We start from the raw sequence: 26,935 nt of genomic DNA on the forward strand, positions 1-26,935 counted from the left end.
GACAGACCTGACTGTCCAGAGAGGACAGGCTCAGTGACCACAGCCTGGCCATATAAACTGGACACAGACAGACCTGACTGTCCAGAGAGGACAGGCTCAGTGACCACAGCCTGCCCATAGAAACTGGACACAGCCAGACCTGACTGTCCAGAGAGGACAGGCTGTACTCTTAATGCCAGCAGGGAGAAGCAGAGACAGAGCTGCACTTTCTGCTGCACTGTGAGAAATACTCTGGGATCAGACAAACATTCTTCCCTAAAATAACAAATCTAATCCCAGAATTCCCACACCTGACAGAACCAGAACAGGTCCCAATCCTACTGGGAGAGGAAACTCAATAGAGCTGCAGCCCAGTGTGTGATCTGTTGTTACAGCCTGATGAACAGAGAGAGAAAGTCTCTCTCATAATATGTTTTATGTGGGAGATGTATAATATTAGTTTGTTTTGCTGTAAGTGTGGTGATCATTGTATCTGCCCTGGCAACACTATAACTCTTGAATTTCTGGAGGGGGATGGAGAGAGGCAGAGAGGATGAGAGAGAGGGAGAGAGATATCTGGGCTCCAGGTGGGTTCAGTGCAGGGTCAGGCAGCTGTGTTGTCTTTAGGGAGCGGAGAGGAGCTGGGGCACGCTGAACCAGCAGACAGACTGCCAGCGACCCTGCTAGGCCCCAGGAGTGACACATCTCGGGTTCTTTCTCCTCTTCCTGTGTGCTTTCACTCGGCTTGAAATAAAACTGTTGGCTCAGCTGCATTTACACAGCTCCACATCTCAGGGGCTGAAGAGATTAAGTTCCTTCATCCCCTCGTTGGTTGTTCAGCAAGAGCCACGACTCCACTGAACTGCGTTAAAAGCGTCTCATTGCCAACAACCACCGCTGTATGCGCTATTGTTGTGCATCTGATAAATAAACCTTGATTGATTGATTGAGTCACATGACGCAGCCCAGGGGCAGCCTGGTGCTGCGTTAGTTATCATTACTGCCTTACAGCGCTGGGTGCTGTCTGTGTGGAGTTTGTGTGTTTGTGTGGCTTTCCTCTGGGTGCTCTGGTTTAATTGCACAGTCCAAATGGAAACTGGTAAGGTACTGGCTTCTGGGAAAACTGGCCCAGGTGTGTGTGTCTGCCCAGTGTTGGACCGGTGTCCTGTGCAGGGTGTATCCTGCCTTGTGCCTGGTGCCTTTCAGGATAGGCTCCAGCTTCCCCATGATCCTGGATTTGGTATTTGGAAAATTAATGGATGGATGGACTCAGACCAATTGCATACCTGTGTGAATTGCTATCCATACTCTTTTGAATGGACACGGAAGAGTTTTTGAAAACCGCAGCATCAATCTGTCGGTCTGCCCAGTGGTAGAACTCGCGTTCTGCACACAAACGGCATGTCCAGGACACCTCCCCCTGCCTTGCAAACGACAACACTGACTTTTAAATCTTTTCCCGAACGCTTCAGGAAAAGTATCAGAACCACTACAGATCCCATGAGTGGGCAGTTCATGGAAATTCTATGGAGTTCAGTTAACCCCTGAAAGTGAATACACGGACGTTAAGCGGAGCAACCGGAGCTAAATCCTTCTCATGCCTGAAGTGTGGTAAACAGCGCCCCCTGCTGCCTGACTTATGTATGTTCCTCGAGAATCCTCACCCGCAGGGAGCTGCAGGAAATTGGAGGCCAGCTGATCACAGGGCTGGGGCTTTGCACAGCTCCCCTTTACTGTTTAACAGGGGAACAGCCCCACGGTGTCTAACACACACGCGCAATTGAGCCAACAGACCCTTTGGCAACGCTGGCTTCCAGGGTGCCAGAGTGTGTCTGAGAAAGGTGGGGGGAGCCAGGGGCCCCCCTGTGGAGCCCCTGCAGGGGCCGCAGAGGACATGAGGGCGGGTCAGGAGAGCCGGGAGGGAAGAGGATGTCAGCTCTGTCACAGAGCAGTGCGTCCAATGTACAACACCAGCGCAGCACAGTCAGCTCAAAGCCACGCCGAAGAGGGACGAGGACCGAGACCGGACTGGCCGGGTTTCATACTGAAGAGGTACGAGGACTGAGAGCTCTTAAAACCAGTCAGTGGAGCTCTGGTAAAGACAGGATACTGCTCATAAGAGTAGGATCTTTGGGGGCTCACCAAGCTGTGTTCAGATACTGGGAGAAATCAGCATGTTAAACCCTTCCACAGGCAGGGGTCTGATCTTGGACAAACAATCCAGACCACTGGGTCTTACTGTGGTCACAAGCCAAGCTATGGTTCAATACAGTGCGAATGGATGGATTTTGCTTGGTGATATTAATCTCTCTAGGGAATAGGCGGATCCTGTTCAAGCAACATGATAACGATAGACGTCAGTGTTGCTGAATGAGAGCCTCAGATCAGTTGTTTCAAACTTTACTCAGAGGGTGGTGGGAGTGTGGAACAAGCTGCCCAGTAAAATTGACAAAGATGATACCCAGGCTTCTAAGAAACAGCTGGATGAGACCCTCAGACTCAGATTTAAAACTGAGGCCAGGAGGTAGTTCTTCACACAGAAGCTGTCTGAAACAAGCTGCCCAGCCATGTCATCGAGGACAAATCTCAAGGAATCTTCAACAAACAGCTGGATCAATAGACACTCGTGTCTATAAGCCGTTATCTATATAGCAGCGCCCAAATGAGTGCACTGGGTCCTCGTTTTCTGATGGTCTTATTAGCACTCAGTTCAATTTTTAATTCAAACAGCTTTATTGGCATGACCAATGAATTAGAGCGTAGCTAAAGCAAATACAATTAACAAAACATCGAGCATTATTAAGAGACCGGCTCGCTGTTCCTCAGGCTGTACCAGGAGTTCACTTTCTAGGCTGCCAGTGCAACCGAGTTCCTCCCCCCCTCTGATTCTGATCTGATTCTGGCGGGTGTACAGTACTCCTTCACCAACATGGCGGCACGCTGACTTCACTTGTCGTTGCTGCGTGGTGATTGGACACTCCCCGACGAGGGAAGGCCTATCGCAGTCTGCGTTGCTGGGACGTGGCGGGCTCGCGGGTAGTGGAACGGTGTGTTTATGGAAAGATGGAGACGCTGAGCTGCGATTTCAACGATTTAGTGAAGATAAAGAAGGACCTGATCGCCGTGGTCGCCCTGTGCCGGGAGAGAGGGCTGGCGCACAGCGTGAAATGGTGAAAGCGGTTCGGCCGGGGTGTCTGTGAGGTGACGGAGATGCTCCGGCACTGGTCGTTATTGCGGGATTTTATGATCTTATTTCCACGTTCTTTTCGTGAGCGCAGCTATAGCCAAGGAAAGTGTCAGTTTGTTCTGCGAGTTTGTGTGGAGGCAGAGGTGGGCTTGTGTCGCATCCTGTTGCTGTTTGCATAAACCGTTCTTATTTGGAGGCTGCATCTTGTTGCCTCCTAGCAGAGCTCATGCAGTTAACTCATTCTCTTCTCGTTTCTGTTCCTTAAGAGCATGAATCAGTGTTCTGTTTTGCTATTTGCCTTGCTGCTTTCTCTTCGTGGTCTGTCACTCAGGTGTTCTCAAGCAAAGACTTGGGAGACAGTTACTGACCAGCAGCGACCACTGGAATCTGTTCCTTCGTCTTCTCCTCCTGTCTGTCTTCCGGCCCCTGACACTGCTCTGTCTGTCTGTCTCGGTGGGTTTCAGGGCGTCGGAGCTGGCCTTTGCCCTGAGCCCCCTCCCCATGAGTGAGCTGCCCCCACCACCCCCCTTCACAGAGGTAGGTCTCTGTGTGCGTCTCTTTCTGTGTCTGTCTGACTGACAGTGTGTGTGCATCTCTCTCTGTGTCTCTCTGTCTGACAGTGTGTGTGCGCATCTCTCCCTGTGTCTCTCTGTCTGACAGTGTGTGTGTGCGTCTCTCTGTGTCTCTCTGTCTGACAGTGTGTGTGTGCGTCTCTCTCTGTGTCTCCCTGTCTGACAGTGTGTGCACGTCTCTCTCTGTGACGCGTCCCCTGCAGTCGTGCTCTCTGTCCGTGGCCCCGGGTCCCTGGTTTCATCAGCATCGCTGTCTCCTCTCTGCAGGAGGACGCCCAGGATCTGGACACCTACGCCCTGGCCAAGTCCTACTTCGACCTGAAGGAGTATGACCGCGCCGCCTACTTCCTGCGCGGCTGCCGCAGCCAGAAGGCCTACTTCCTGTACATGTATTCCCGCTACCTGGTGAGGCGGGGCGCCCTCCTTCTGGCTTCTGCCCTTATCGCGGGATTGAGACTGGGATTGAGCCCTGGGGCTGAAAGACAGGGGCAAGGACAGGAGATGGAGCAGCTCCTGGCTGTGTGTTTATCCTGTGTCCAGGGGCTGAAGGACAGGAGACGGAGCAGCTCCTGGCTGTGTGTTTATCCTGTGTCCAGGGGCTGAAGAACAGGAGACGGAGCAGCTCCTGGCTGTGTGTTTATCCTGTGCCCTGGGGCTGAAGGACAGGAGACGGAGCAGTTCCTGGCTGTGTGTTTATCCTGTGCCCTGGGGCTGATAGACGGGAGCAGGGATAGGAGACGGAGCAGCTCCTGGCTGTGTGTTTATCCTGTGTCCAGGGGCTGAAGGACAGGAGACGGAGCAGTTCCTGGCTGTGTGTTTATCCTGTGCCCTGGGGCTGATAGACGGGAGCAGGGATAGGAGACGGAGCAGCTCCTGGCTGTGTGTTTATCCTGTGTCCAGGGGCTGAAGGACAGGAGACGGAGCAGCTCCTGGCTGTGTGTTTATTCTGCACCTAGGGGCTGATAGATGGGAGCAGGGACAGGAGAAGGAGCAGCTCCTGGCTGTGTGTTTATTCTGCACCTAGGGGCTGATAGATGGGAGCAGGGACAGGAGAAGGAGCAGCTCCTGGCTGTGTGTTTATTCTGCACCTAGGGGCTGATAGATGGGAGCAGGGACAGGAGAAGGAGCAGCTCCTGGCTGTGTGTTTATTCTGCACCTAGGGGCTGATAGATGGGAGCAGGGACAGGAGAAGGAGCAGCTCCTGGCTGTGTGTTTATTCTGCACCTAGGGGCTGATAGATGGGAGCAGGGACAGGAGACAGAGCAGCTCCCGGCTGTGTGTTTATTCTGCAGCTGGGGGCTGATAGATGGGAGCAGTGATAGGAGCTGTGCGTGCCGCAGGCAGTAGAATCTCAGGCACAGTTGGGCAATCATGAAGTGTCCGATGCAGCTGCCCCCCTGCTGCAGTTTCTGAGCTCTCCCTGTGCTGGGTGTCCATTCCTGTGGCCTGTATCCGTAGGGAGAAGCCGCTGGGAATGCGGCACCTGCGCAGAGCCCCTCTCTCGTAGGCACAGACAGGCTGCGCTGTCCTCACTGCACCCACGGGCAGGAGGAAGCCAGCCTCTCGGGGGCTGTGAGGGAGGGCGCTGAGTCCAGCTGTCTCTCCTTTCTCCGCAGTCCGGGGAGAAGAAGAAGGACGACGAGACCGTGGACAGTCTGGGTGAGGGGACCCGCCGCTGTGCCTCTCGCTGCTGTGTCCAGCTTGGCTGGCGGGGTGGCCCCCGGCTCAAGGCTGCGTGTGCGTGTGTGTGCTGTGATTCGCAGGGCCGCTGGAGAAGGGTCAGGTGCGGAACGAGGTCCTCAGGGAGCTGAGAGTGGAGCTGAGCAAGAAACACAGAGCAGGAGAGCTGGACGGGTTCACTCTGTACCTGTGAGTAACACTGTACTACTGTCATACTGTGCACCAGTGACACTGTAGCTCAGAGAAGCAGCAGGAGAGCTGGACGGGTTCACACTACTACGCTGTCCTGCTGTAATACTGTAGAGCAGGTACTGTGTACACATTGATTACTGGCTGATATTGATTCCCTGTGATCCTCTGTAAGTACTTATTCTCTGTGCACAGGGATTACAGGGTCATGTTGATTACTGTCCCTCTCTGCAGGTATGGGGTGGTTCTGCGGAAGCTGGATCTGCTGAAGGAGGCTGTGGAGGTGTTTGTGGAGGCGACTCACTGTCTCCCTCTGCACTGGGGCGCCTGGCTGGAGCTGTGCAACCTCGTCACCAGCATAGAGATGGTACATTACTGGAGCACACTCGGACTGCAGTGCACACCCTGGCGCAGTCCTGCAGCACACTCGGACTGCAGTACACACCCTGGCGCAGTCCTGCAGCACACTCGGACTGCAGTACACACCCTGGCGCAGTCCTGCAGCACACTCGGACTGCAGTACACACCCTGGCGCAGTCCTGCAGCACACTCGGACTGTAGTAATAGTAGTGGTGCACTCTGATACAGAAGTTATATGTAGTGATGCACTCTTGATATAGTAGTCATGTGGTAGTGATGCACTCTTGATATAGTAGTCATGTGGTAGTGGTGCACTCTAATACAGTGGGTATATTGTAGTGGTGCACTCTTGATATAATAGTCATGTGGTAGTGGTCCACTAATACAGTAGGTATCTTTTGTGATCTACTCTAATACAGTAGTCATGTGGTAGTGGTGCACACTGAAACAGCAGCCATGTAATGCATACCCCCTGGTTCCCTCTGCAGCTGAAGACCCTCTCTCTCCCAGACTGCTGGATCAAGGACTTCTTCCTGGCCCACATGTACACAGAGCTGCAGATGATCACAGAGGCCCTGCAGAAATACCAGAGCCTGATTGACATCGGCTTCTCCAAGAGCACCTACATCATCTCCCAGATCGCTGTTGCCTACCACAACATCCGTGGTAAGGACTGTGAGCGCTTGCTCTCTCCCTCGCTCCGCCTCTCTCCTCTTCTCACTCCCTGATAGGTAATCTGTTCATCTGTGTGAGCCTCTGTCTGTCTGTCTCCTCTCCCACATACCGACCAGGCTCTGTCTGTGTTTAATGTCTAGTTCATCTGTGTGAGCCCCTGTCTGTCTGTCTCCTCTCCCACATACTGACCAGGCGCTGTCTGTGTTTAATGTCTAGTTCATCTGTGTGAGCCCCTGTCTGTCTCCTCTCCCACATACTGACCAGGCTCTGTCTGTGTTTAATGTCTAGTTCATCTGTGTGAGCCCCTGTCTGTCTCCTCTCCCACATACTGACCAGGCTCTGTCTGTGTTTAATGTCTAGTTCATCTGTGTGAGCCCCTGTCTGTCTGTCTCCTCTCCCAGATATTGACCAGGCGCTGTCTGTGTTCAATGAGCTGAGAGAGCAGGACCCCTATCGCATCGAGAACATGGACACCTTCTCCAACCTGCTGTATGTCAGGGTGAGGCTCCTTAGCGTTCAGCTTTATTTTTCCTTACAGCCTCATCAGACTTAACACTAGACTCTACTGTCTGCAGCATGAAAGACCAGAATGTGCCTCTCCTTGCCCTGGTGTTGTTGTCGTTACTGTTATTAATTGCTTTCACTGTCAGGGTTGGAACCTTCTGATCCTTCTCTTTTACCTTTTGCCAGAGTATGAAACCAGAGCTGAGCTATCTGGCTCACAACCTGTGTGAGATCGACAAGTACCGTGTGGAGACCTGCTGTGTCATCGGTGAGTGTGCTCCAGAGAACACCCAGGGCTGGTCTGGACAGGTGTGAGGGAGAGAGGGCAAGGTTCACTGTAGCCCTGCACACGGGTCTAGGTGGTGGGATTCATTGAGGGTCCTGACAGTGCTCTCTTGCTCTCAGGTAACTACTACAGTCTGCGCTCGCAGCATGAGAAGGCTGCGCTGTACTTCCAGAGAGCACTGAAGTTGAACCCACGCTGCTTGGGTGCCTGGACACTCATGGGCCATGAGTACATGGAGATGAAGAACACGTCTGCAGCCATACAGGCCTACAGGTAATACACACCTGGAGTCCAGGTAATACACTACAGCACACCTCTAATACAGGTAATACACACCTGGCGTACAGATAATACCGAACAGCACAACTCTAATACAGGTAATGTACAGATAATACTGTACAGCACACCTCTAATACAGGTAATACGCACCTGGCGTACAGGTAATACTGTACAGCACACCTCTAATACAGGTAAAACGCACCTGCAGTACAGGTAATACTGTACAGCACACCTCTAATACAGGTAATACACACCTGCAGTACAGGTAATACTGTACAGCACACCTCTAATACAGGTAATGTACAGATAATACTGTACAGCACACCTCTAATACAGGTAATACACACCTGGCGTACAGATAATACTGAACAGCACACCTCTAATACAGGTAATACACACCTGGCGTACAGATAATACTGTACAGAACACCTCTAATAGAGGTAATACGCACCCGGCGTACAGGTAATACTGTACAGCACACCTCTAATACAGGTAATACACACCTGCAGTACAGGTAATACTGTACAGCACACCTCTAATACAGGTAATACACACCTGCAGTACAGGTAATACTGTACAGCACACCTCTAATACAGGTAAGACACACCTGCAGTACAGGTAATACTGTACAGCACATCTATAAAACGGACCCACATATCACACATGTTACCTAACAGATAGAACTCTGCACATCTGTGTGGAGTCTGAATGTTCTTCCCATGGTCCCTTGGCTTTCCTCCAGGTGCTCCCTCAGTCTGAAGACACGCTTGTAGGTTAATTGGCTTCTTGCAAAATGAGCCCTGGTGTGAGAGTGCAATTGCCTGTGTCTGCGTGTGCCCTGCGATGGACTGGCGTCCCATCCAGGGTGTTCCCAGGCTTGCTCCCGTTGCCTGCTGGGATAGGCTCCAGCTACCCTGCGACCGGGTGCTGCATGAGGCGATGAGAAGAGGGGTGGGTGGGTAGCTCCCCTGTTCTGAGGGCGACGCCAGTGCGCACCTGTAACACAGACGTGTTGATTTTTGCAGGCATGCGATCGAGGTGAACAAGAGGGATTACCGGGCCTGGTACGGGCTGGGACAGACCTACGAGATCCTCAAGATGCCCTTCTACTGCCTGTACTACTACCGCCGAGCGCACCAGCTGAGGTCAGTCCGCGCGCCCGTGTGTGCCGGCCGCCCCGCGCCCTGTAACCCCGCGTCCTGTCACAGTGCGTCTGTCCCGCAGGCCCAACGACTCGCGCATGCTGGTGGCGCTGGGGGAGTGCTACGAGAAGCTGGCGCAGCACGTGGAGGCCAAGAAGGTACTGGGCCGTGTGTTCGACCAGGCGGTGGCGCTGTTCTGGGGTTTACAGGCAGGAGCGCTTGCTCCAGAGTCAGTGGGACAGCCCTGAGGAGGTCTGTGTCCCAGTGGCATGATGGGGTGTGCAGGTTTCAGACTGTGTTTACAGGCAGGAGCGCTGCTCTCTCCAGAGTCAGTGGGACAGCCCTGGGGAGGTCTGTGTCCCAGTGGCATGATGGGGTGTGCAGGGGTCAGACTGTGTTTACAGCCAGGAGCGCTGCTCTCTCCAGAGTCAGTGGGACAGCCCTGGGGAGGTCTGTGAGGTCTGTGTCCCAGTGGCACGATGGGGTGTGCAGGTTTCAGACTGTGGCTGCAGTCTGGAGCTCATTGCTAGCGGTGGTGGTGACGTGTTTCTGTGCTCTGTGTGCCAGTGTTACTGGAGGGCGCATTCGGTGGGAGATGTGGAGAGGATGGCCCTGCTCAAGCTGGCTAAGTGAGTACCTGTCCGTCACGCCTGTCTCCGCCCGTGTCTCCTTGTCGTAGGCTTCGCCTGCACCCTTGTCTCTCTGTCTTCCTGAGCTTTCATTCTGCGTGGTACAGTACATGAGGGGTGTGTCTACTGCACATGTGTGTCAGAGACAAGGCGTTTGTTCCACTGAGCACAGTGTTGCAGTACAGTGTACACTACAGCTGTAGTACAGTGCGGTGTGGTGTGTGCGTGGTACAATGTGCAGTGTGTGTGGTGCAGTTCAGTGTGTGCGTGTGGTACGATGTGCAGTGTGTGTGGTGCAGTTCGGTGTGTGCGTGTGGTACGATGTGCAGTTCAGTGTGCGTGTGGTACGATGTGCGGTGTGTTCAGTTCAGTGTGTGCGTGTGGTACAATGTGCAGTGTGTGTGCTGCAGTTCAGTGTGTGCGTGTGGTACAATGTGCAGTGTGTGTGCTGCAGTTCAGTGTGTGCGTGTGGTACGATGTGCAGTGTGTTCAGTTCGGTGTGTGCGTGTGGTACGATGTGCGGTGTGTTCAGTTCAGTGTGTGCGTGTGGTACAATGTGCAGTGTGTGTGCTGCAGTTCAGTGTGTGCGTGTGGTACAATGTGCAGTGTGTGTGCTGCAGTTCAGTGTGTGCGTGTGGTACGATGTGCAGTGTGTTCAGTTCGGTGTGTGCGTGTGGTACGATGTGCGGTGTGTTCAGTTCAGTGTGTGCGTGTGGTACAATGTGCAGTGTGCACTACATTGTGGCTTTTTTCAGGCTTCATGAGCAGCTGAACGAGTCTGACCAGGCAGCTCAGTGCTACGTCATTTACATCCAGGATATCTTCTCCTGTGGGGTGAGTCTGCGCTGCCTATTTCCTGCACAACTGCACGTGCTGCATGGTACGGCATTTGTGCACAGCTGTACAACTGCGCAACCCCACTTAACTAATACACGCCTACTGCACAGTGTAAGCACACAAAGCAATGCACATGTTCATTAGATGATCAGATCACAATTGCTGTGAGGACAATGTCCTAACGTGTCACTCCGTATCTCCACTCCGTAGGAGCAGCTGGAGCATGTGGAGCTGAGCACGGCGTTCAGGTATCTGGGCCAGTACTACTTCAAGAACAAGCGCTACGACGAGGCCTCTCTCTGTGCCCAGCGCTGTTGTGACTACAATGACGTGAGTCAGCCTGCGACCCGTGTCCTTCCCAGCATTCCTCAAGAGTCGCGCGCAGTGTCCAGTCCATGGGGACTGTGTCAGCAGAATGGACTAAATGGGCATCATCCATGTCCATATTGTAATGACCTGCATCTTCCTAGTCTGAAATCTTACATTGCAGCCAGTGTGTCATGATGCCGTGTGATAAATATTCACACTGCGGCCGGTGTGTGGCGGTGCTGTGTGCTAAATATTTTATACCGCGGCCAGTGTGTCGTGGTGCTGTGTGCTAAATATTTTATACCGCGGCCAGTGTGTCGTGGTGCTGTGTGCTAAATATTTTATACCGCGGCCAGTGTGTCGTGGTGCAGTGTGGTAAATATTGCCTGTTTTGGCAGTAGCTGTGATATTGAAGTAGTTGTTGGCTTCTGGCTGGCTGCTGCTCAGATTAAACTAACGCCCCTTGTCATGTGAGTGCGTGTAATTAACAGCCGTGATGTCGTCTTCCCCAGGCCCGGGAGGATGGGAAGGCACTCCTGCGCCAGATCTCTCAGGTCAGAGGTCAGGGCGAGGCCGCGTCCTCTGACCTCCCTCTGCCATTTGTCTTCGGGCCGCTGTCCAACAACAACACCCCTGTTCGAAGAGTGTCTCCCCTTAACCTATCCTCCGTCACCCCCTGATGGCACGCCGGTATCCTCCGCCTCTCCCCCACTCCCCCCCCCCCAGCGGTGCCCCCTGGGGTGCCTGTGATGAGCCAGGCTGTGCCCTTGGTGTGCTTAGGCCCCCTCTTTCCTCCTCATGTGTTTTCTGCTGTTGTGCTGGTCCTCTGTGGGGGCAGCAGCCAGGCCTACCTGAACAGCCCCCCGTCCTCCCAATAAAGCCCCTCTGGACAGCTGTGGTGCTGGGGGCCGGCACTTTCACTGGCTTCTCCCAGCTTTTACCAAGAAGAGTGCAGCCACTCACAACTGCAACAGCCTGGTGTGCTTCTGCCCCTGAACTCCTGATCCTCTGAGGCACTCCTTCCTTCAGGCCAGGATCAGAACAGCCCAGATCTCCCACCTGCGGCCAGGACTCAAACAGCCCAGATCTTCCGACTGCTGCCGGGCCTAGAACACAGCCCAGATCTCCTGACTGCTGCCGGGCCTAGAACACAGCCCAGATCTCCCACCTGCGGCCAGGACTCCAACACAGCCCAGATCTCCCACCTGCGGCCAGGACTCCAACACAGCCCAGATCTCCAGACTGCGGTTGGGCCTCGAACACAGCCCAGATTTTCGACTGCGGCCTGGATCAGAACACAGACTCGGAGTGGGGCGGATCTATTTAGGACTTGTAACCTGGGGCTGGAGCCCCTCTGTGCCCATCGGCTGCCTACTCTTATTGGCGTAGTGAGGGCTGAATGTTCTGTAATTAAACAACCACCGGGCTCCAGATCACTTTTGTAATTAAGGAGTAGCTGGAGAAAAGACTTGTAAAGGGCAGGAGTCCTGGGGCCAAGCTTGACTGCTCCCATTTTAATCTGTCCTTGTTCTCACACAGCAGTGCCAATTAACCAGGTAAAGTCATGGGGTCTTCCCATAATCACAGTTCAGTTGTGGACATTAAAAAAATATATATTTAGTGGTTTTCTGAATTTCAGGATGTCTGTTTTTTTTTTCTTCTAATATTAACTTTACGCCCAAGAGGCACTGGTTGGGGAAACGGGAGATCATGACAGAGATAAAAAAGCACCAGTGCTTACTGAGCTGATGTTCAGTGCAGGCTCTGAGATACCAACCCCTGGTGCGGGGTGAGCACCAGTCCCAGCTGCCAGGAGAATCGGCATGGCTGGGGTGCTGCTGCTCTCCCCGTGCACGAGAATGTGAGTATAAGACACACCCTCCTGCTCACAGGGTGAACGGGGTGTCACACTGAGTAACAAAGGCACAACATCAGGGTGAGGGTTTGCACTCTCATTGTTTTATTGGCAGTTAGAATATTGCACAATGCCGTGAACATGCATAGGAGAACAGACCACAGCTGGAGCTGCCTCACCCAGCAGGCGAACCAGACACTGGTGTAGACACGTCACACACACACACACACACACGTATACAGAACAGCACAATACTGGTGCAAAGCATTTACAGACACTGCAGCAACACCAGCCCTCCACCTCCTTAACTCGGGTATGCTAGGCTGCACCAGAACTCTGGACCCACAGAGAAAACACAACCCTTAACTCGGGTATCATTCAAGCTGGTCCGCATTAATATCTTGCCTTCGGTTGGACACTGATCAATGGTGTCAGATCTCACCCATGTGGAGACCACCATGCTGGGATACACAGGGCCCAGGTTCACAGATGCAAGCACTAGCTGGTCACCCTGGTGATGTGCTGGGGTCAGCCGGATCTGTCCAATAGTGTTCAGAATCTGCCCAGTCCCCTTCTCGACAGCTAACCCACATGACTCCCCACCATCCCACAGCTGGAGGGACAAGCATGCCTGCAGAGGGCCACAGTATTAAAAAAAAAATACATAAAAAACACCAATAAAAAGAGGAGCAGGTACATAAAAACTCCCATAAAAATAAAGCTACAAATGTGATATGAAAGTATATAAAAGATACTGTCTTACTAAATTGCAAAGGCTGTGCTCTGTGTAACAAGACCTGCCCACAAAAGAGCTGAATTGTCCAGTCTGTGCCTAGCTTGCACACCCCACTGCAGTGCTGTGGTGTTGGAGACTACTCATTTCTGGGCCAGGTTGTATGCTGGCACAGTGCACTCTGGCACAGCTCTGGAGAAGAATCCTGGCTGGTTTCCTCTCCAAATACAAGCAGGGATCTTCGGGGGTCCCTGGCCGAAGACGCTCGGCGATCACCAGGCACCTGCGTCTGGGTTAATTAAGCACAGCGAGAGCTGCCTGGCGAGGAAGGGAAGCCAGAGGAGCCGAAGCACAAGCCCCTGCATGCAGGAGGGAACCTGCGGGGCCGGCAGGCACTCGGGCCTCATGGGAGCAGAGAGGTTTGGACTGGCGGGACTGGTGGAAGAAGGGATCAGAACCAGAACTGGAAGGTGGCCAGCCCAGGGCGTCACAGCTTAAAACGGTACTTGCTGGGGGTGGCCAGGGTGGGCGTCTGCTGGCGCGAGCGCAGGATGCAGCTGTAGGGCGTGCTGGGGATTTGGGGTGTGGGGGTGTTGCGCTTGTGGAACAGGCCGTGCAGCAGGGGCCGCTTCTGGGGGCGCACGTTCTCCAGGTCTGCCACCCCACACCCCCTCCTCTTGCAGGAGCTCGCAGTACCGGAGGCAGCCAGAGGGGGGTAGTGTCCACTGCGCTGGAGCTCTGCCAGGCTCTCGGCTTTCCTCTTGAGGTCCATCTTGACCAGGAGCATGTTGTTCTGCAGGTCCGCCAGCGTCTGATCCTGCAAAGAGAGATGGGGGACAGCAGGTCAGTATGACACCCAGTACAGGACAGTAGAACAGTGTATAGTGGAGAGACGCACACTCCAGTACAGGACAGTGTCTAGTCCAGTGTGAGAGAGAGAGACACTCCAGTATGGGACAGTAGGACAGTGTCTAGTCCAGTGTGAGAGAGAGAGAGAGAGACACTCCAGTATGGGACAGTAGGACAGTGTCTAGTCCAGTGTGAGACAACAGGACAGTGTCTAGTCCAGTGTGAGAGAGAGAGACACTCCAGTACAGGACAGTGTCTAGTCCAGTGTGAGAGAGAGAGACACTCCAGTATGGGACAGTAGGACAGTGTCTAGTCCAGCCAGGTCAGGGACAGTACCTGTTTGGCCAAGATGCTGTCGCAGGCCTCCAGTGCGAGTCTCAGCTTCTCTCCAGCCGTGTTGTGGCAGCAGGCTCTCTCTGCGGACTGCAGTCCTGTCCCCAGCGTGGACAGCTCCTGGCGCAGCAGCCGGACATTCTGCAAGCACAGCACAGCCCACACCTCTCACACAGCTGCCGGACACTGCGGTCAGCACAGCACAGCCCACACCTGTCACACCACTGCCGGACACTGCGGTCAGTACAGCAGAGCCCACAACTCTCACACCGCTGCCGGACACTGCGGTCAGCACGGCACAGCCCACACCTGTCACACCGCTGCGGTCAGCACTGCACAGTCCACACCGCTGCCGGACACTGCGGTCAGCACAGCCCAGCCCACACCTGTCACACCGCTGCCGGACACTGCGGTCAGTACAGCCCAGCCCACACCTGTCACACCGCTGCCGGACACTGCAGTCAGCACCACACAGCCCACACCTGTCACACCACTGCGGTCAGCACAGCACAGCCCACACCTGTCACACCACTGCGGTCAGCACCGCACAGCCCACACCTGTCACACCGCTGCGGTCAGCACCACACAGCCCACACCTGTCACACCACTGCCGGACACTGCGGTCAGCACAGCACAGCCCACACCTGTCACACCACTGCCGGACACTGCGGTCAGCACAGCACAGTCCACACCACTGCCGGACACTGCGGTCAGCACAGCACAGTCCACACCACTGCCGGACACTGCGGTCAGCACCGCACAGCCCACACCCATCACTCACCCTCTGGCTCTCCTCCAGCTTCCTGTCCACCCTGGAGGTCAGCGTGGTCTCGGTGGGGGCCAGCCGGACCAGGTCGTGGTACTGCTGCAGCTCTGGGGAGAGAGGGCACACCCGTGGGTCAGTCACCCCGTCGGCCAGGCCGCGGCTCCGAGCCCCCCCGCCTGCTCCCCCCCCTCACCCTTCGTCTTCTGCTCCAGCTCGGCCCGGCTCTGCTCCAGCTCGGCCTGCAGGCGGCGCTGCTCCGGCCCCTGGGAGGCCAGGCGCCGGGAGCGCCGCAGCGCCAGGGGGGGCGGGCTGGGGGCCGGGGGCTCCTTCCTCTGCGCCTCCTGCAGGGCTGCGGAGATCTCCTCGATCTGCTCGTCCCGCTCCTGAGAGAGAGAGAGAGGTCTCAGCTGTGCTCCGCTTTCTTCACCTGTCGTCATTCTTTAGACTCCACTGCACCCCCAATCCGGAGAGGGGCCCCCACCGCACCCCCCAATCCGGAGAGCACCAGGTCTCCCACCACACCCCCACGCTGGAACCCGGGCTCGGAGAGCTCACCTGGATCTCCCGGCTGTAGTATCTCGTCAGGGACTCCTGCAGGTTCTGGATCTTGTCCTCGTACTGCTCCTCCAGCAGCTCGCGCTCGCTCTGCAGCGTCTCGCTGTGCGGACAGGGGAGCGTCAGGGCGAGTCTCCCCCACTCTCCCTCTCCCCCTACCTGTATTCCTCCTCTCTCCTCCCTCTCTCTCTCCCTGTACCCAAAGTCCTCCTCTCTCCGCCCCCCCTCAAATCCTCCCTCTACCTGAAGTCCTCCTCTCTCCTCCCTCTCTCTCTCTCTCCCTGTACCCAAAGTCCTCCTCTCTCCTCCCTCTCTCCCTCTACCTGAAGTCCTCCTCTCTCCGTCCCCCCTCTCCCCCCTCCCTCAAGTCCTCCTCTCTCTCTCCCTGTACCCGAAGTCCTCCTCTCTCTCTCCCTGTACCCGAAGTCCTCCTCTCTCCTCCCTCTCTCCCTCTACCTGAAGTCCTCCTCTCTCCTCCCTCTCTCTCTCCCTGTACCCGAAGTCCTCCCCTCTCCCGGTACCTGAAGTCCTCCTCCCTGCGGTTCAGGAGCTCCATCATCTCGGACACCACCTGCTCCCGGATGTTGGCCTCCAGCGCAGCCCTCTCTTTCCTCTCGCCCAGCAGCGTCTGCTTCAGCACCTCCACCGCGCGCAGCAGCGCCTGCAGCCCAGGGACAGAGCGTCAGGGAGGGCCTGCGGATACGCGCCAGCACAGGCGAGGACAGGCGAGGCGGACACTGACCTTCGTGTCGAACATAGCGATCTCCTCCTCCTCCTCCTCCTCCTCGCTCTCCTCTTCCGTTGCCCCGCCCTCCTCCTCGCACTTGCTCTCATTGATCTTCATCCCGTGCTCCCTCAGCAGCGACTGGATGTAGGCCACTCTGGTCCTGGTGGGGGGGGCGTGGACAAGCTGGAGGAGAGAAACAAGGTATGTCACACCGCCCCCTGCTGGGCGAGTGGGGAACTACACCGGACCAAAATGAAAAGTCTGCCCACGTCTCGGTTTAGCGGTGCATTGTGGGAAAGAAGGGAGGATGGGAAGGAGCTCCCATCCCAAGACGGAAGATGGACGGCCAGGCACAAGAGGGACAGATGATGGAGAGGGCGAGCCCCACCTGCGTCGCGATGGCGGAGAACTTCAGCGCCTGCAGCGTCTCGTCGTAGGTGGAGGCGCAGGGGTTGATGTTGACGATCATGCAGGAGCGCCCGCGGCCGCAGAAGAAGGACTGGAAGACGCGGGTCAGCTTGCTGTCCCGGAACGGGACCACCTTCGGAGGCTTTGACCTGCAGCAGGCAGAGGCACAGGAGAGAGTCAGCCATCAGCCACACGGGGAGAGACAGAGAGACAGAGAGAGCACACAGGGGCACAGGAGAGAGACAACTGAGCTCAACAAAGAGCCCTGTGAGCCAGCTGGTTCTGAAGCTCACTGGCCCGAGCCACACCGACACCAGCCAGCCTCAGGACAGCACTGCTAGAGCACCACAACTCGGAATCAACCACATCACAGCACAGATCAAACAGCAATCTCTCACACTGGGACGGACACACACACGCAAACTGGAATGCTACAGAACCCTAAATAGACAATACACACTAGCCGAATGTCTAACCAAGATAAATAACAGCAAACAGAAACAGAACCCTCAGGCTCAGTGACCACAGCCTGGCCAAAAAAACGTGACACAGGCAGACCTGACTGTCCAGAGAGGACAGGCTCAGTGACCACAGCCTGGCCATAGAAACTGGACACAGGCAGACCTGACTGTCCAGAGAGGACAGGCTCAGTGACCACAGCCTGGCCATAGAAACTGGACACAGGCAGACCTGACTGTCCAGAGAGGACAGGCTCAGTGACCACAGCCTGGCCATAGAAACTGGACACAGACAGACCTGACTGTCCAGAGAGGACAGTAGATTTTTTTATGTCAATTGTATTTGTTTTGCTTTGGCAACACTGATTGTGCTCATCAGTCATGCCAATAAAGCACCTTGGATTGAACTGAATAGAGAGGAGGAGGAGGGACAGGAGAGAGGGGTACCTGTGGGCCTGGTTGTGCCGCAGGGCGGCGATGCAGCGCCCCAGCGTGTGCAGGGAGGTGTTGATGTTGTTGGCCTCCTTCATCCTCTCCCCACAGCGCTGCTCCTTACAGCGCTCCGACCCCGCCAGGTCACACAGGGACAGCCTGGGGACAGATCGGGACAGGTCAGAGCGGGCTGGGAGTGTGGGACAGATCAGGGCAGGACAGGTCAGGGCAGCAGTGTGGGACAGGGCAGGGCGTGACAGGGCGGGCTGGCAGAGTGCGGCGACACCAGCCGCGATCGCAAGAGAGGAGCGACACTCACTCGCTGATCCGCGCTCCCTGTCCGTCCGGGGCGTCCGGGTTGATGTGCAGGATCCGGATAGAGAAGATGCTGTGACTGCAGAGGGACAGACAGTCAGTGAGAGAGGCCAGGTGCTGCGCAGTCTAAAACTCCCCCCCACCGAACACTGGACTGGATCGGGCCAGCTCCCCTACTCCCCTCCTGAACTGGGCAGAGCTGAGCCACCTCCCCTACTCCCCTCCCCCACACCGGACCAGACTGGGCCGAGCTGAGCCCACCCCCCCCGGACTGGACCGGACCGAGCAGCCTCTTTCTCCCCCTCCCCCACGAGACCGGGCCGGGCCCCAGTACCTGCGGCTGGAGGTCTGGTTCAGGTGGGTGCTGGCGAAGCTCTGGTTCCTGCGGCCGACCTGCAGCACGCGCCACGCCTCCTCCGCACTGCGCACGTTCACCCAGGTCAGGTCTGAGACACACGGACAGAGAGCCAATCAGAGCGCCGGCACGGTGACCATCCACCAATCAGGAGCAGCCTCCCATCTGCCACGCTGGCTCCGTATACAGTCAACACAGACACACAGCCTGGCCACTCTGGGCATCGAAAAACACAAAGACCTCAAAAGGCAGCAGGCCATTCAGCCCATCTGGCAGTTTATCGACAAATCGTAGCTTCAATTCAGCCAGGCTCTTCCTGGAACTCAGTGGTTAGGCCTCATCAGCCTGACTGGGATGGCTGTTCCAGACACCCGCAGCTCTCTGGGTACAGAGGCTCTTCCTCCTCTCCGTCCTAAACAGATTCCCTCTACTTTTCCAGCAGTGGCTCTTCAGCAGAGCCCTGATCCCTCGCCCTCCACCTTCTGCGCTCCTCTTGCAAGCTCCCTCTTTACGAAACGCCACCTCTTCCTTCGCCCTGCCCCCCCAAACTGTACATCCACCCTCACCCCCGGAACTGCGGCACCCTCAGACTGACGCAGGGAGGGCCTTTCCTGCCCCCACCAGGACCAGCTTGCTGCCTGCCCCCCCCAGATCCCAGCTGTCAGTGCTGCTCAGCGCCCCCGCACCCTTGACGTAGGGGTTCCCGTGGCGGTCGTCGCACAGCCTCAGGGTGGCCCTCTTGCGGAGCTGGCCGGGCGGCGTGTTGAGCAGGTCGTACAGGAACTCGTTGTAGATCTCGAAGAAGGAGACCCAGATGGAGTAGCGCACGCCCTCGGCACCGGCGCTGCTGTCCAGGGACAGGCCATCGAAGTCCAGACAGACGCTGTCCGGCTCTGGAGAGAGGACAGAATCAGTAAGTGCGGAAAGGGCCATCTGACATGAGGAGCTGCTGCCTGCAGAATTAAGGGTGGTGCCGTTTCCCTAGTGGGCTAGAAGACACTGAGAAGGTGGGGTTCGGTCTGCTCTGGGAAGGTGGGGGAGACCTCAGAGGAGCACCAGGTCAGTCAGTGGAACAGTAGGTGGCGCTCTTTGCCCAGTTTGAGCACTGGGGACATTGAGCTGCAAGAGACTTGTACAAGAATCAGAATGACACCCCATTACTGGCTTCCAAACTAAGAGGCACGTCTAAACGAGGGTGCCCATATCCCCCTAACCTGGGCCCTAGGTGCCTTCAGGAGGGGGGTCCCCTCACAGAAAATGGGGGTGAGGTCTTTTACCGAGGGGACACAGTGCGTCACTAGGGCTGCCCTCACTCACCGTCCAGCCGGGTGGCACTGCAGCTGTTGGCAGAGAGGCTAGCGATGCCGCTGTCGTAACTGGTCACCCCTCGAACCCGGGACCGCTGGGGTGTCTGGCATTCATCCTAGGAGGGAAGAGACAGTGTAAGGCCCTGGCTCGCTCGTGGTATCCACACCCAGGACAGCTGTGAGCACGCCGTGGCAACGGCTCACACCCCATCGTGCCAGTGGGCAGCAAAGCCCACACCCCAGAAACCACATGATCCCCGATAGCTCCGCCCATACCCCCCACTTGTTCCACCCAGAACCCCACCTCAGCCACCCACATGCCACACCCCAGAAACCATGTGACCCGCCCATAGCTCCGCCCATACCCCCCACTTGTCCCACCCAGAACCCCACCCCTGCCACCCACATGCCACACCCCAGAAACCATGTGACCCGCCCATAGCTCCGCCCATACCCCCCACTTGTCCCACCCAGAACCCCACCCCTGCCACCCACCTGTGCCACCCCTGTCACGCCTAGAGCCCTGACCCGGTAACCCACTGCCCCACCCCTACTACCCACCTGCGCCCCACCCACTCCCCCTGCGCCCCACCCCCCTCACCTCCTGCAGCAGGGCCGCGCGCCTCAGCTCCTCGATCCGCACCTCGGCGCTGTCCAGCCAGCGCACCTGCTGGCACAGGACCGGCTTCAGGTCCAGGGAGGGGTACAGCCGGCCCTGCAGGCTGCCGAACACGGTCGCCAGGGAGCGGGGCAGCAGCCCGCCGTCGCTGCCCACACCTGGGGGGGGGGAGGGAGGCCGTTACCGCCGGGGACCCCGCAGGTCCACCCCCCCCCCCAGGCGCCCCGCCGGGCCACTCACCCTGGACGGTGTAGGTCTTGCCGGAGTTGGTGACCCCGTAGGTGTAGACCAGCCAGCTCTCGCCCCTCAGCACGTCCCTCACCGTCTCCCTCATCGTGCGCTCGAAGAACTCCTTCTGGCTCGTGTCGGGACGGCAGATCTGCACCGTGCAGAGCAGGAGGCCGTCACTGCCCGCCCCTGTCCCTCTGCTCCCCACCCCCGGCGTCCCTGCACCTCACCTGTGTGAAGGTGAACCTGTGCACGGCCTGGCCCTGCCCCCCCCCACGCCCAGCGTCCCCGCGCCTCACCTGCCTGAAGGTGAACCTGTGCACGGCCTGGCCCTGCCCCCCCCACGCCCAGCGTCCCTGCACCTCACCTGTGTGAAGGTGAACCTGTGCACGGCCTGGCCCTGTCCCCCCCCACGCCCAGCGTCCCCGCGCCTCACCTGCCTGAAGGTGAACCTGTGCACGGCCTGGCCCTGCCCCCCCCACGCCCAGCGTCCCCGCGCCTCACCTGCGTGAAGGTGAACCTGTGCACGGCCTGGCCCTGCCCCCCCCACGCCCAGCGTCCCCGCGCCTCACCTGCGTGAAGGTGAACCTGTGCACGGCCTGGCCCTGCCCCCCCCACGCCCAGCGTCCCCGCGCCTCACCTGTGTGAAGGTGAACCTGTGCACGGCCTGGCCCTGCCCCCCCCACGCCCAGCGTCCCTGCGCCTCACCTGTGTGAAGGTGAACCTGTGCACGGCCTGCCCCCCCCCCCGGCGTCCCTGCGCCTCACCTGCCTGAAGGTGAACCTGTGCACGGCCTGGCCCCGCCCCCCCCCACGCCCAGCGTCCCTGCGCCTCACCTGTGTGAAGGTGAACCTGTGCACGGCCTGCCCCCCCCCCCGGCGTCCCTGCGCCTCACCTGCCTGAAGGTGAACCTGTGCACGGCCTGGCCCCGCCCCCCCCCACGCCCAGCGTCCCTGCGCCTCACCTGTGTGAAGGTGAACCTGTGCACGGCCTGGCCCTGTCCCCCCCACGCCCAGCGTCCCTGCACCTCACCTGTGTGAAGGTGAACCTGTGCACGGCCTGGCCCACGCCCCGCTCCGTGTTCCTCATGGCGGCGGAGTCCTGGGGGGCCCGCAGGAGCAGGGTGTCCTCGCCCTCCACGCTCACGCAGCACTGGGGAGGGGGAGAGGGTTCGCACCCGTTTCACACACACACACACACAGAGAGAGAGCAGAAACCCCAGAACCCTGAGCCCCGAACCCCCGGCCGGCCGGCGGCTGACCTGGTCTTCCCCTCGCTCCTGCTCCGCTTCTGTCAGTGGCCGGATCCGCAGGAACACCTTCACCTTCTCCACGCCGGCGTCCGCGCTCAGCTGGGGACCAGGAAGAGGACCCGGTGTTAATACGCACCTGTGTGTGTGTGTGTGTGTGTGTGTGTGTGTGTGTGTGTGTGTGTGTGTGTGTGTGTGTGTGTGTGTGTGTGTGTGTTAATTTAGTCGATGGAAATCTAGACGAAAAAGTTCCCTGACAACCTGTTTTTTGGTTTTAGTTTACGAAGTTGAGAGGCTCATGACAATAGCCCGCAATGACGATGACTAAATCGCTTTGCATTTTTGAGTGCAATTGACCAAAACTCATAACGGCAACGAAGTTCGTCCGTTTGCACTTTTACTTTCCGTCTGGCACATGGCTGGCTAACACTGGTGTCAGGATTAGAGAGAGGGAGAGAAAGGGCGCGTGAGATGAGGAGGTGGGAGCAAGCCCAGGAGCAAGAGAGTGGGGGGAGAGTGTGTGTGCGTGCCGCAAGCATGCCGGAGAGAGTGCACGCACAGTAGAGCGAGTGCAGGTGAGAGGGGAAAGCAAAACCGCATACACCACGAGTGTGCGAGAGAGCGCACGAGAGCAGGAGAGCGTGCTGTGAGTGTGCGAGAGAGCACGCCCAGGTGCAAGAGAGAGGGAGAGTTCACACGAGAGCGTGCTGTGAGCGTGCGAGAGAGCACACCCAGGAGCAAGAGAGAGGGAGAGTTCACACAAGAGCAGGAGAGCGTGCTGTGAGTGTGCGAGAGAGCACGCCCAGGTGCAAGAGAGAGGGAGAGTTCACACAAGAGCAGGAGAGCGTGCTGTGAGTGTGCGAGAGAGCACGCCCAGGAGCAAGAGAGAGGGAGAGTTCACACGAGAGCAGGAGAGCGTGTTGTGAGTGTGCGAGAGAGCACGCCCAGGAGCAAGAGAGAGGGAGAGTTCACACGAGAGCAGGAGAGCGTGCTGTGAGTGTGCGAGAGAGCAGGCCCAGGTGCAAGAGAGAGGGAGAGTTCACACGAGAGCAGGAGAGCGTGCTGTGAGTGTGCGAGAGAGCAGGCCCAGGTGCAAGAGAGAGGGAGAGTTCACACGAGAGCAGGAGAGCGTGATGCGAGTGTGCGAGAGAGGGAGAGCTCACACGAGAGCAGGAGAGCGTGATGCGAGTGTGCGAGAGAGGGAGAGTTCACACGAGAGCAGGAGAGCGTGCACACGCTGCGAGGGGTTTGATATCCCAGCATGGCTCCGCCTGCGCTGCCCCGTCGCCTGTCTCACCGGCGTGGGGGCGTCCGCTCCAGGGGAGATGACTGACAGCTCGGCGAGGCGATGACCCCCTCTCTGCCCGCCGCCGGTCTCGGCCGCCGTCGACTCGAACACCGCAGCTTCCTCCTCGTCCGACAGCAGGCCGCGCGGTGAGGCCCCATACATCGCCATGACAACCACTGCGAAAGCAGCAGACAGCCTCAGGTTAGAGGGGTGACACCCCACCATCTCCCAGACCCACTACACCTGCAGCCACTGCCCACTGAAGGGACACACACCCACTCACACCCCCCTCGGTCCCTGAGCCCCCTACACCTGCAGCCACTGCCCACTGAACCGACACACACCCACACCCACTCACACCCCCCTCGGTCCCTGAGCCCCCTACACCTGCACCCACTGCCCACTGAACCGACACACACCCACACCCACTCACACCCCCCTCGGTCCCTGAGCCCCCTACACCTGCAGCCACTGCACACTGAACCGACACACACCCACACCCACTCACACCCCCCTCGGTCTCTGAGCCCCCTACTTTTGCAGCCACAGCCCACTGAACGGACACACACTGGTCCATATACCCACAAACAGCAGGGAGACTGAAGCTTTTTTCAAATAAATGAAAATCAGCAGTATAACAACAGAGCAGACAGCCAGTGATGAATTTACAATAAAGCTAATCACTCCAGGCTTTACAGTGCTGTCAGTCACACTCCCAGTGCACAGCAGTCTGAGCCACTCCAGGCTTTACAGTGCTGTCAGTCACACTCCCAGTGCACAGCAGTCTGAGCCACTCCAGGCTTTACTGTCAGTCACACTCCCAGTGCACAGCAGTACGAGTCTCACGCCAACAAGTTTCGCTCCAACAAATAGGAATAATAGCAAAGCATCAGTCCAGAAAAATAGCTCTAAACCACTGGCTCAAACTCCGAGCTTCTATTGTTTACTGGGTCCTGTTTGTGTTCAGTAGCACATAAGGAGGCGAGAGACCCGATTCTCCGTAGGCAATTAGCAGAACTCTTCCAAATAGTCGCTCAGGCACAGAAAGGGCAAAAAACGGAGGCAAGTCAATCTGATTTACGCTTCAGATCAATGTTAACACCTACTACAACTAGGCCAGACAATCGTCTCTGCGAGACTCTCAGAAAAGGTGGGTCTTGTTCAGCCGGGCAGAGCTCCAACAGTAACAGACAGCATCCAGCATGGGATACATGGGGTCTCGGTAGAGGCATAATCCCACTGCTGGCAGCAGGTATTCATGGATGTGTTGGGATTGGGAACTGGTCAATGGGCAGGACACTCAGGATGGCAGATGTAATCAGTGCAGCACCACAGGGATCTGTACCAAGACCCCTGCTCTTCAGAACTCACAAGTATTTGCCCAGTCCCGAATGCTGTCTAAATCTTAAGAATCCTCCGAGTTCTCGAGTTTAATTCCTTGTTGTTACAGTCCGTCTATCAGCTTTTCAAAACCTTAGGAAAACTCCCGTGTCCAATTTAGGTTAATTAGGTTAATGAATGGACTACAGAGGGCGCAAGGCCCTGCAGGGGCCAAGTTAGAGGCTTGGGACAGTGTCACAGGGGTCAGGTGCAGGTAGGTGGTTAGAGAAGTCTGGAAGGAGCCAGCAGCCTGCAGGGCACAGGGCTGCCTCACTGAACACAGACCAGCTTCAGAGCTGCCTCCCTCTCTCTCAGCAGTGGAGGTAAATTCCACATGGGGCCAGTCCACTAAATTCCACAGGTAACTGCTAATCCCAGCGAGAGAGCTGGACAAGGGGGAAAAACAGAAACTCCAAGGGGACAAGCTCGTCCCACAAGGCTCTCCCACACCCCCTCTACACAAAGAGAGCCGTAGAACAAGCTGCCCAGCCAGTCAGGACAGGAGGCACGTCTGTACACAAAGAGTGGTGGGAGTGTGGTACAAGCCGTCCCGCTACGTTGTGGAAGCCGATACCCTGGGTTTTTTTTACAAGAAACAGCTGGTCACTGATCCCGTGATCAATTAGCTACTATCGATCAAAGCGGTCAGACGGGCCCTCCTCTCGCTTGTTAGCCCTGGTTCAGATCAAGTCTTAGAGCGCGGTGTGGAGTGAAAAACCGCATCGGACCCGGGACTCTCCGGGTCCAGGAATTGACAGCAGTGTTGGTATTGCGGTGCTGCAGTTTGTTCCTAATTTGCAAGCCTGTGCGTGAAGCTCACTTTCACGAGGATAAACAAGTCAGGCGAGCACGCCCCCCACCTCCGGAGAAAGGAAACCCGCACAGATACAGGGATAGTCTGTGGAGAACCCGGCCGTTTCAAACCAGTTCCGCGGGTGGACAACCCACTCAGACCGCGCACGACCCTCTCTCTGCGGACCAGCAGGCTGGGGCAATTTCAATGCCGAGAAGCGAAGAACATGCACACCCGGGGTCAGGCGCACGCGTCCTTTTAAAAAGGCTTTTTGCCCGCCTCGCAGTCGGATACTCTCGATTTTATTCTCTAACCTCTTTAATACAGGGTTTTCTTTTGTCAGTTCACAAAAGTCATGCAATAAAAACTGTAAGAACACAATATACCATCAAATTTAGAAATAAGAGGAACACTGGGGTGTTTATAGCTGTATCTTACCAGGTCGGAAGTCTGTTTACGGTAGAAAGAGCGCACGCAGTCGGGGGGGTCCACAGATTAATTTACACGACCACACTGTCCGCAGTGATTTTAAGGTTTCGCTCTCTTGGTCTTTTTTTTTATTTACTGAGGTTTATTGGCGTGACCGACGAATTACTGTTGTAATACTTCATACAGTAACAGCAATCGGGTGTAGGACATTTATGTCTTCGAGCGGTGTGTCCTCAATCTGAAAATTACCCACATTCACTATCGAGAGAAAACACGCAACCTAATTTAGTTCAAAGACAAAACAAAACACTAACCTTCTTTAAATACAAACGCAGGTTTTTCCGTAAAGTTCTGACGTCTTCTGACTGAGTGTCCTCTCTAGAAGTTTAAATAGAGGCACATTAAAAGTCCTATAAACCCTTTCCTCTGTCGACTAAACTTAAATTAACAACCGCGCTGAACTAAGAACTCTGGGACCAGCGTTCAGCCCCTCAGCAAACCGATTCAAACGTCGCGCCCCGGAGGGACAGCCAATCACCTTCCGAGTGCCGCCCGCAGCCGCCCAATGACAGCGCTCGGAATGCGAGGGCCGCCGCTCCAGCCAATTGGACGGCACGCTGAACCCTCGCCCAAGGCGCAGGCGGAGAAAGGGCGCGGCGGCGTGCCTCTGTGAAGGAGAAATAGAGTGCGACCAATGGAAACTGGCTCCATGTTGGCTCAAAAAAAGAAGCACCGTGGCGAGCTGAGCCAACATGGCGATCTACCGCAGCTGGTGGGTGCTCGTTCCCACTTCGGCTTACTGATTATAGCATGGTACGGCTCCACGGCCGAAACGTTGTGTTTTTCTTCTCTTTTCAGCACGGAATAAACCTTTAGTTGTTCCTTTGCATCGCTACAGAGTAGCCTCTAAGAGCTACGTATTCTTGTTCACATCGGCTTTATTCCCACATGAGTAGATATTGTACTTATCTACTTGAATAAGCCTGCTGTGTGAATTTAGTCGAGAGAAGCCAGCGTTTCTCGCCCCCTTACAGATATGTTATTCTTCCTGTGCTAATAGATTATCTAAACAGCATGCCATCTTTAGACAGCCGTGCAAATTCGTTTAGTGTGTGGGCAAGCACCTCTTTCCCTCGGGGACTGAACAATAAATGTGAACAGTATTCACTTCGGCTGTACTAAAGAAGCATTGATGTGAACCCACATCGATTTGATAAACATCTGGACC

General features: G+C 56.5%; 2 protein-coding genes across 5 annotated transcripts; one reads left to right on the forward strand and one right to left on the reverse strand.

The window, feature by feature from the left end:
- The first annotated feature begins 2,988 nt into the window (after positions 1-2,988).
- cdc23 (CDC23 (cell division cycle 23, yeast, homolog)) lies at positions 2,989-12,261 on the forward strand. Of its 2 annotated transcripts, none has more exons than XM_088604190.1 (16): positions 2,989-3,149; positions 3,631-3,703; positions 4,006-4,143; positions 5,355-5,397; positions 5,502-5,607; positions 5,842-5,974; positions 6,456-6,633; positions 7,044-7,141; positions 7,333-7,414; positions 7,552-7,705; positions 8,737-8,856; positions 8,936-9,011; positions 9,421-9,482; positions 10,238-10,316; positions 10,530-10,649; positions 11,141-12,261. In XM_088604190.1, the coding sequence occupies exons 1-16, from the start codon at positions 3,043-3,045 to the stop codon at positions 11,306-11,308; spliced, it is 1,737 nt and encodes a 578-aa protein (XP_088460316.1). In that variant the 5' UTR covers positions 2,989-3,042; the 3' UTR covers positions 11,309-12,261. The 2 variants fall into 2 exon arrangements, with proteins under 2 accessions (XP_088460316.1, XP_088460317.1); XM_088604191.1 differs by having other exon boundaries at positions 3,040-3,180.
- Positions 12,262-12,565: 304 nt separating this feature from the next.
- kif20a (kinesin family member 20A) lies at positions 12,566-26,195 on the reverse strand. 3 transcript variants are annotated; one of them, XM_088604187.1, is made up of 20 exons: positions 26,022-26,195; positions 23,115-23,281; positions 21,830-21,919; positions 21,601-21,720; positions 20,581-20,719; positions 20,323-20,498; positions 19,732-19,837; positions 19,101-19,307; positions 18,394-18,505; positions 18,064-18,138; positions 17,760-17,903; positions 16,835-17,003; positions 16,462-16,629; positions 16,241-16,380; positions 15,720-15,822; positions 15,358-15,547; positions 15,169-15,271; positions 14,669-14,880; positions 14,402-14,563; positions 12,566-14,033 (listed from the first exon to the last, which is right to left on the reverse strand). In XM_088604187.1, the coding sequence occupies exons 2-20, from the start codon at positions 23,271-23,273 to the stop codon at positions 13,711-13,713; spliced, it is 2,898 nt and encodes a 965-aa protein (XP_088460313.1). In that variant the 5' UTR covers positions 23,274-23,281; positions 26,022-26,195; the 3' UTR covers positions 12,566-13,710. The 3 variants fall into 3 exon arrangements, with proteins under 3 accessions (XP_088460313.1, XP_088460314.1, XP_088460315.1); XM_088604188.1 differs by lacking the exon at positions 26,022-26,195 and adding an exon at positions 25,717-25,998; XM_088604189.1 differs by lacking the exon at positions 14,669-14,880 and having other exon boundaries at positions 14,402-14,539; positions 15,180-15,271.
- Positions 26,196-26,935: the final 740 nt, after the last annotated feature.

This window comes from Lepisosteus platostomus, chromosome 13 (genome assembly GCF_059453375.1).
Source record: "Lepisosteus platostomus isolate fLepPlt1 chromosome 13, fLepPlt1.hap1, whole genome shotgun sequence".
Taxonomy (NCBI): domain Eukaryota; kingdom Metazoa; phylum Chordata; class Actinopteri; order Semionotiformes; family Lepisosteidae; genus Lepisosteus; species Lepisosteus platostomus.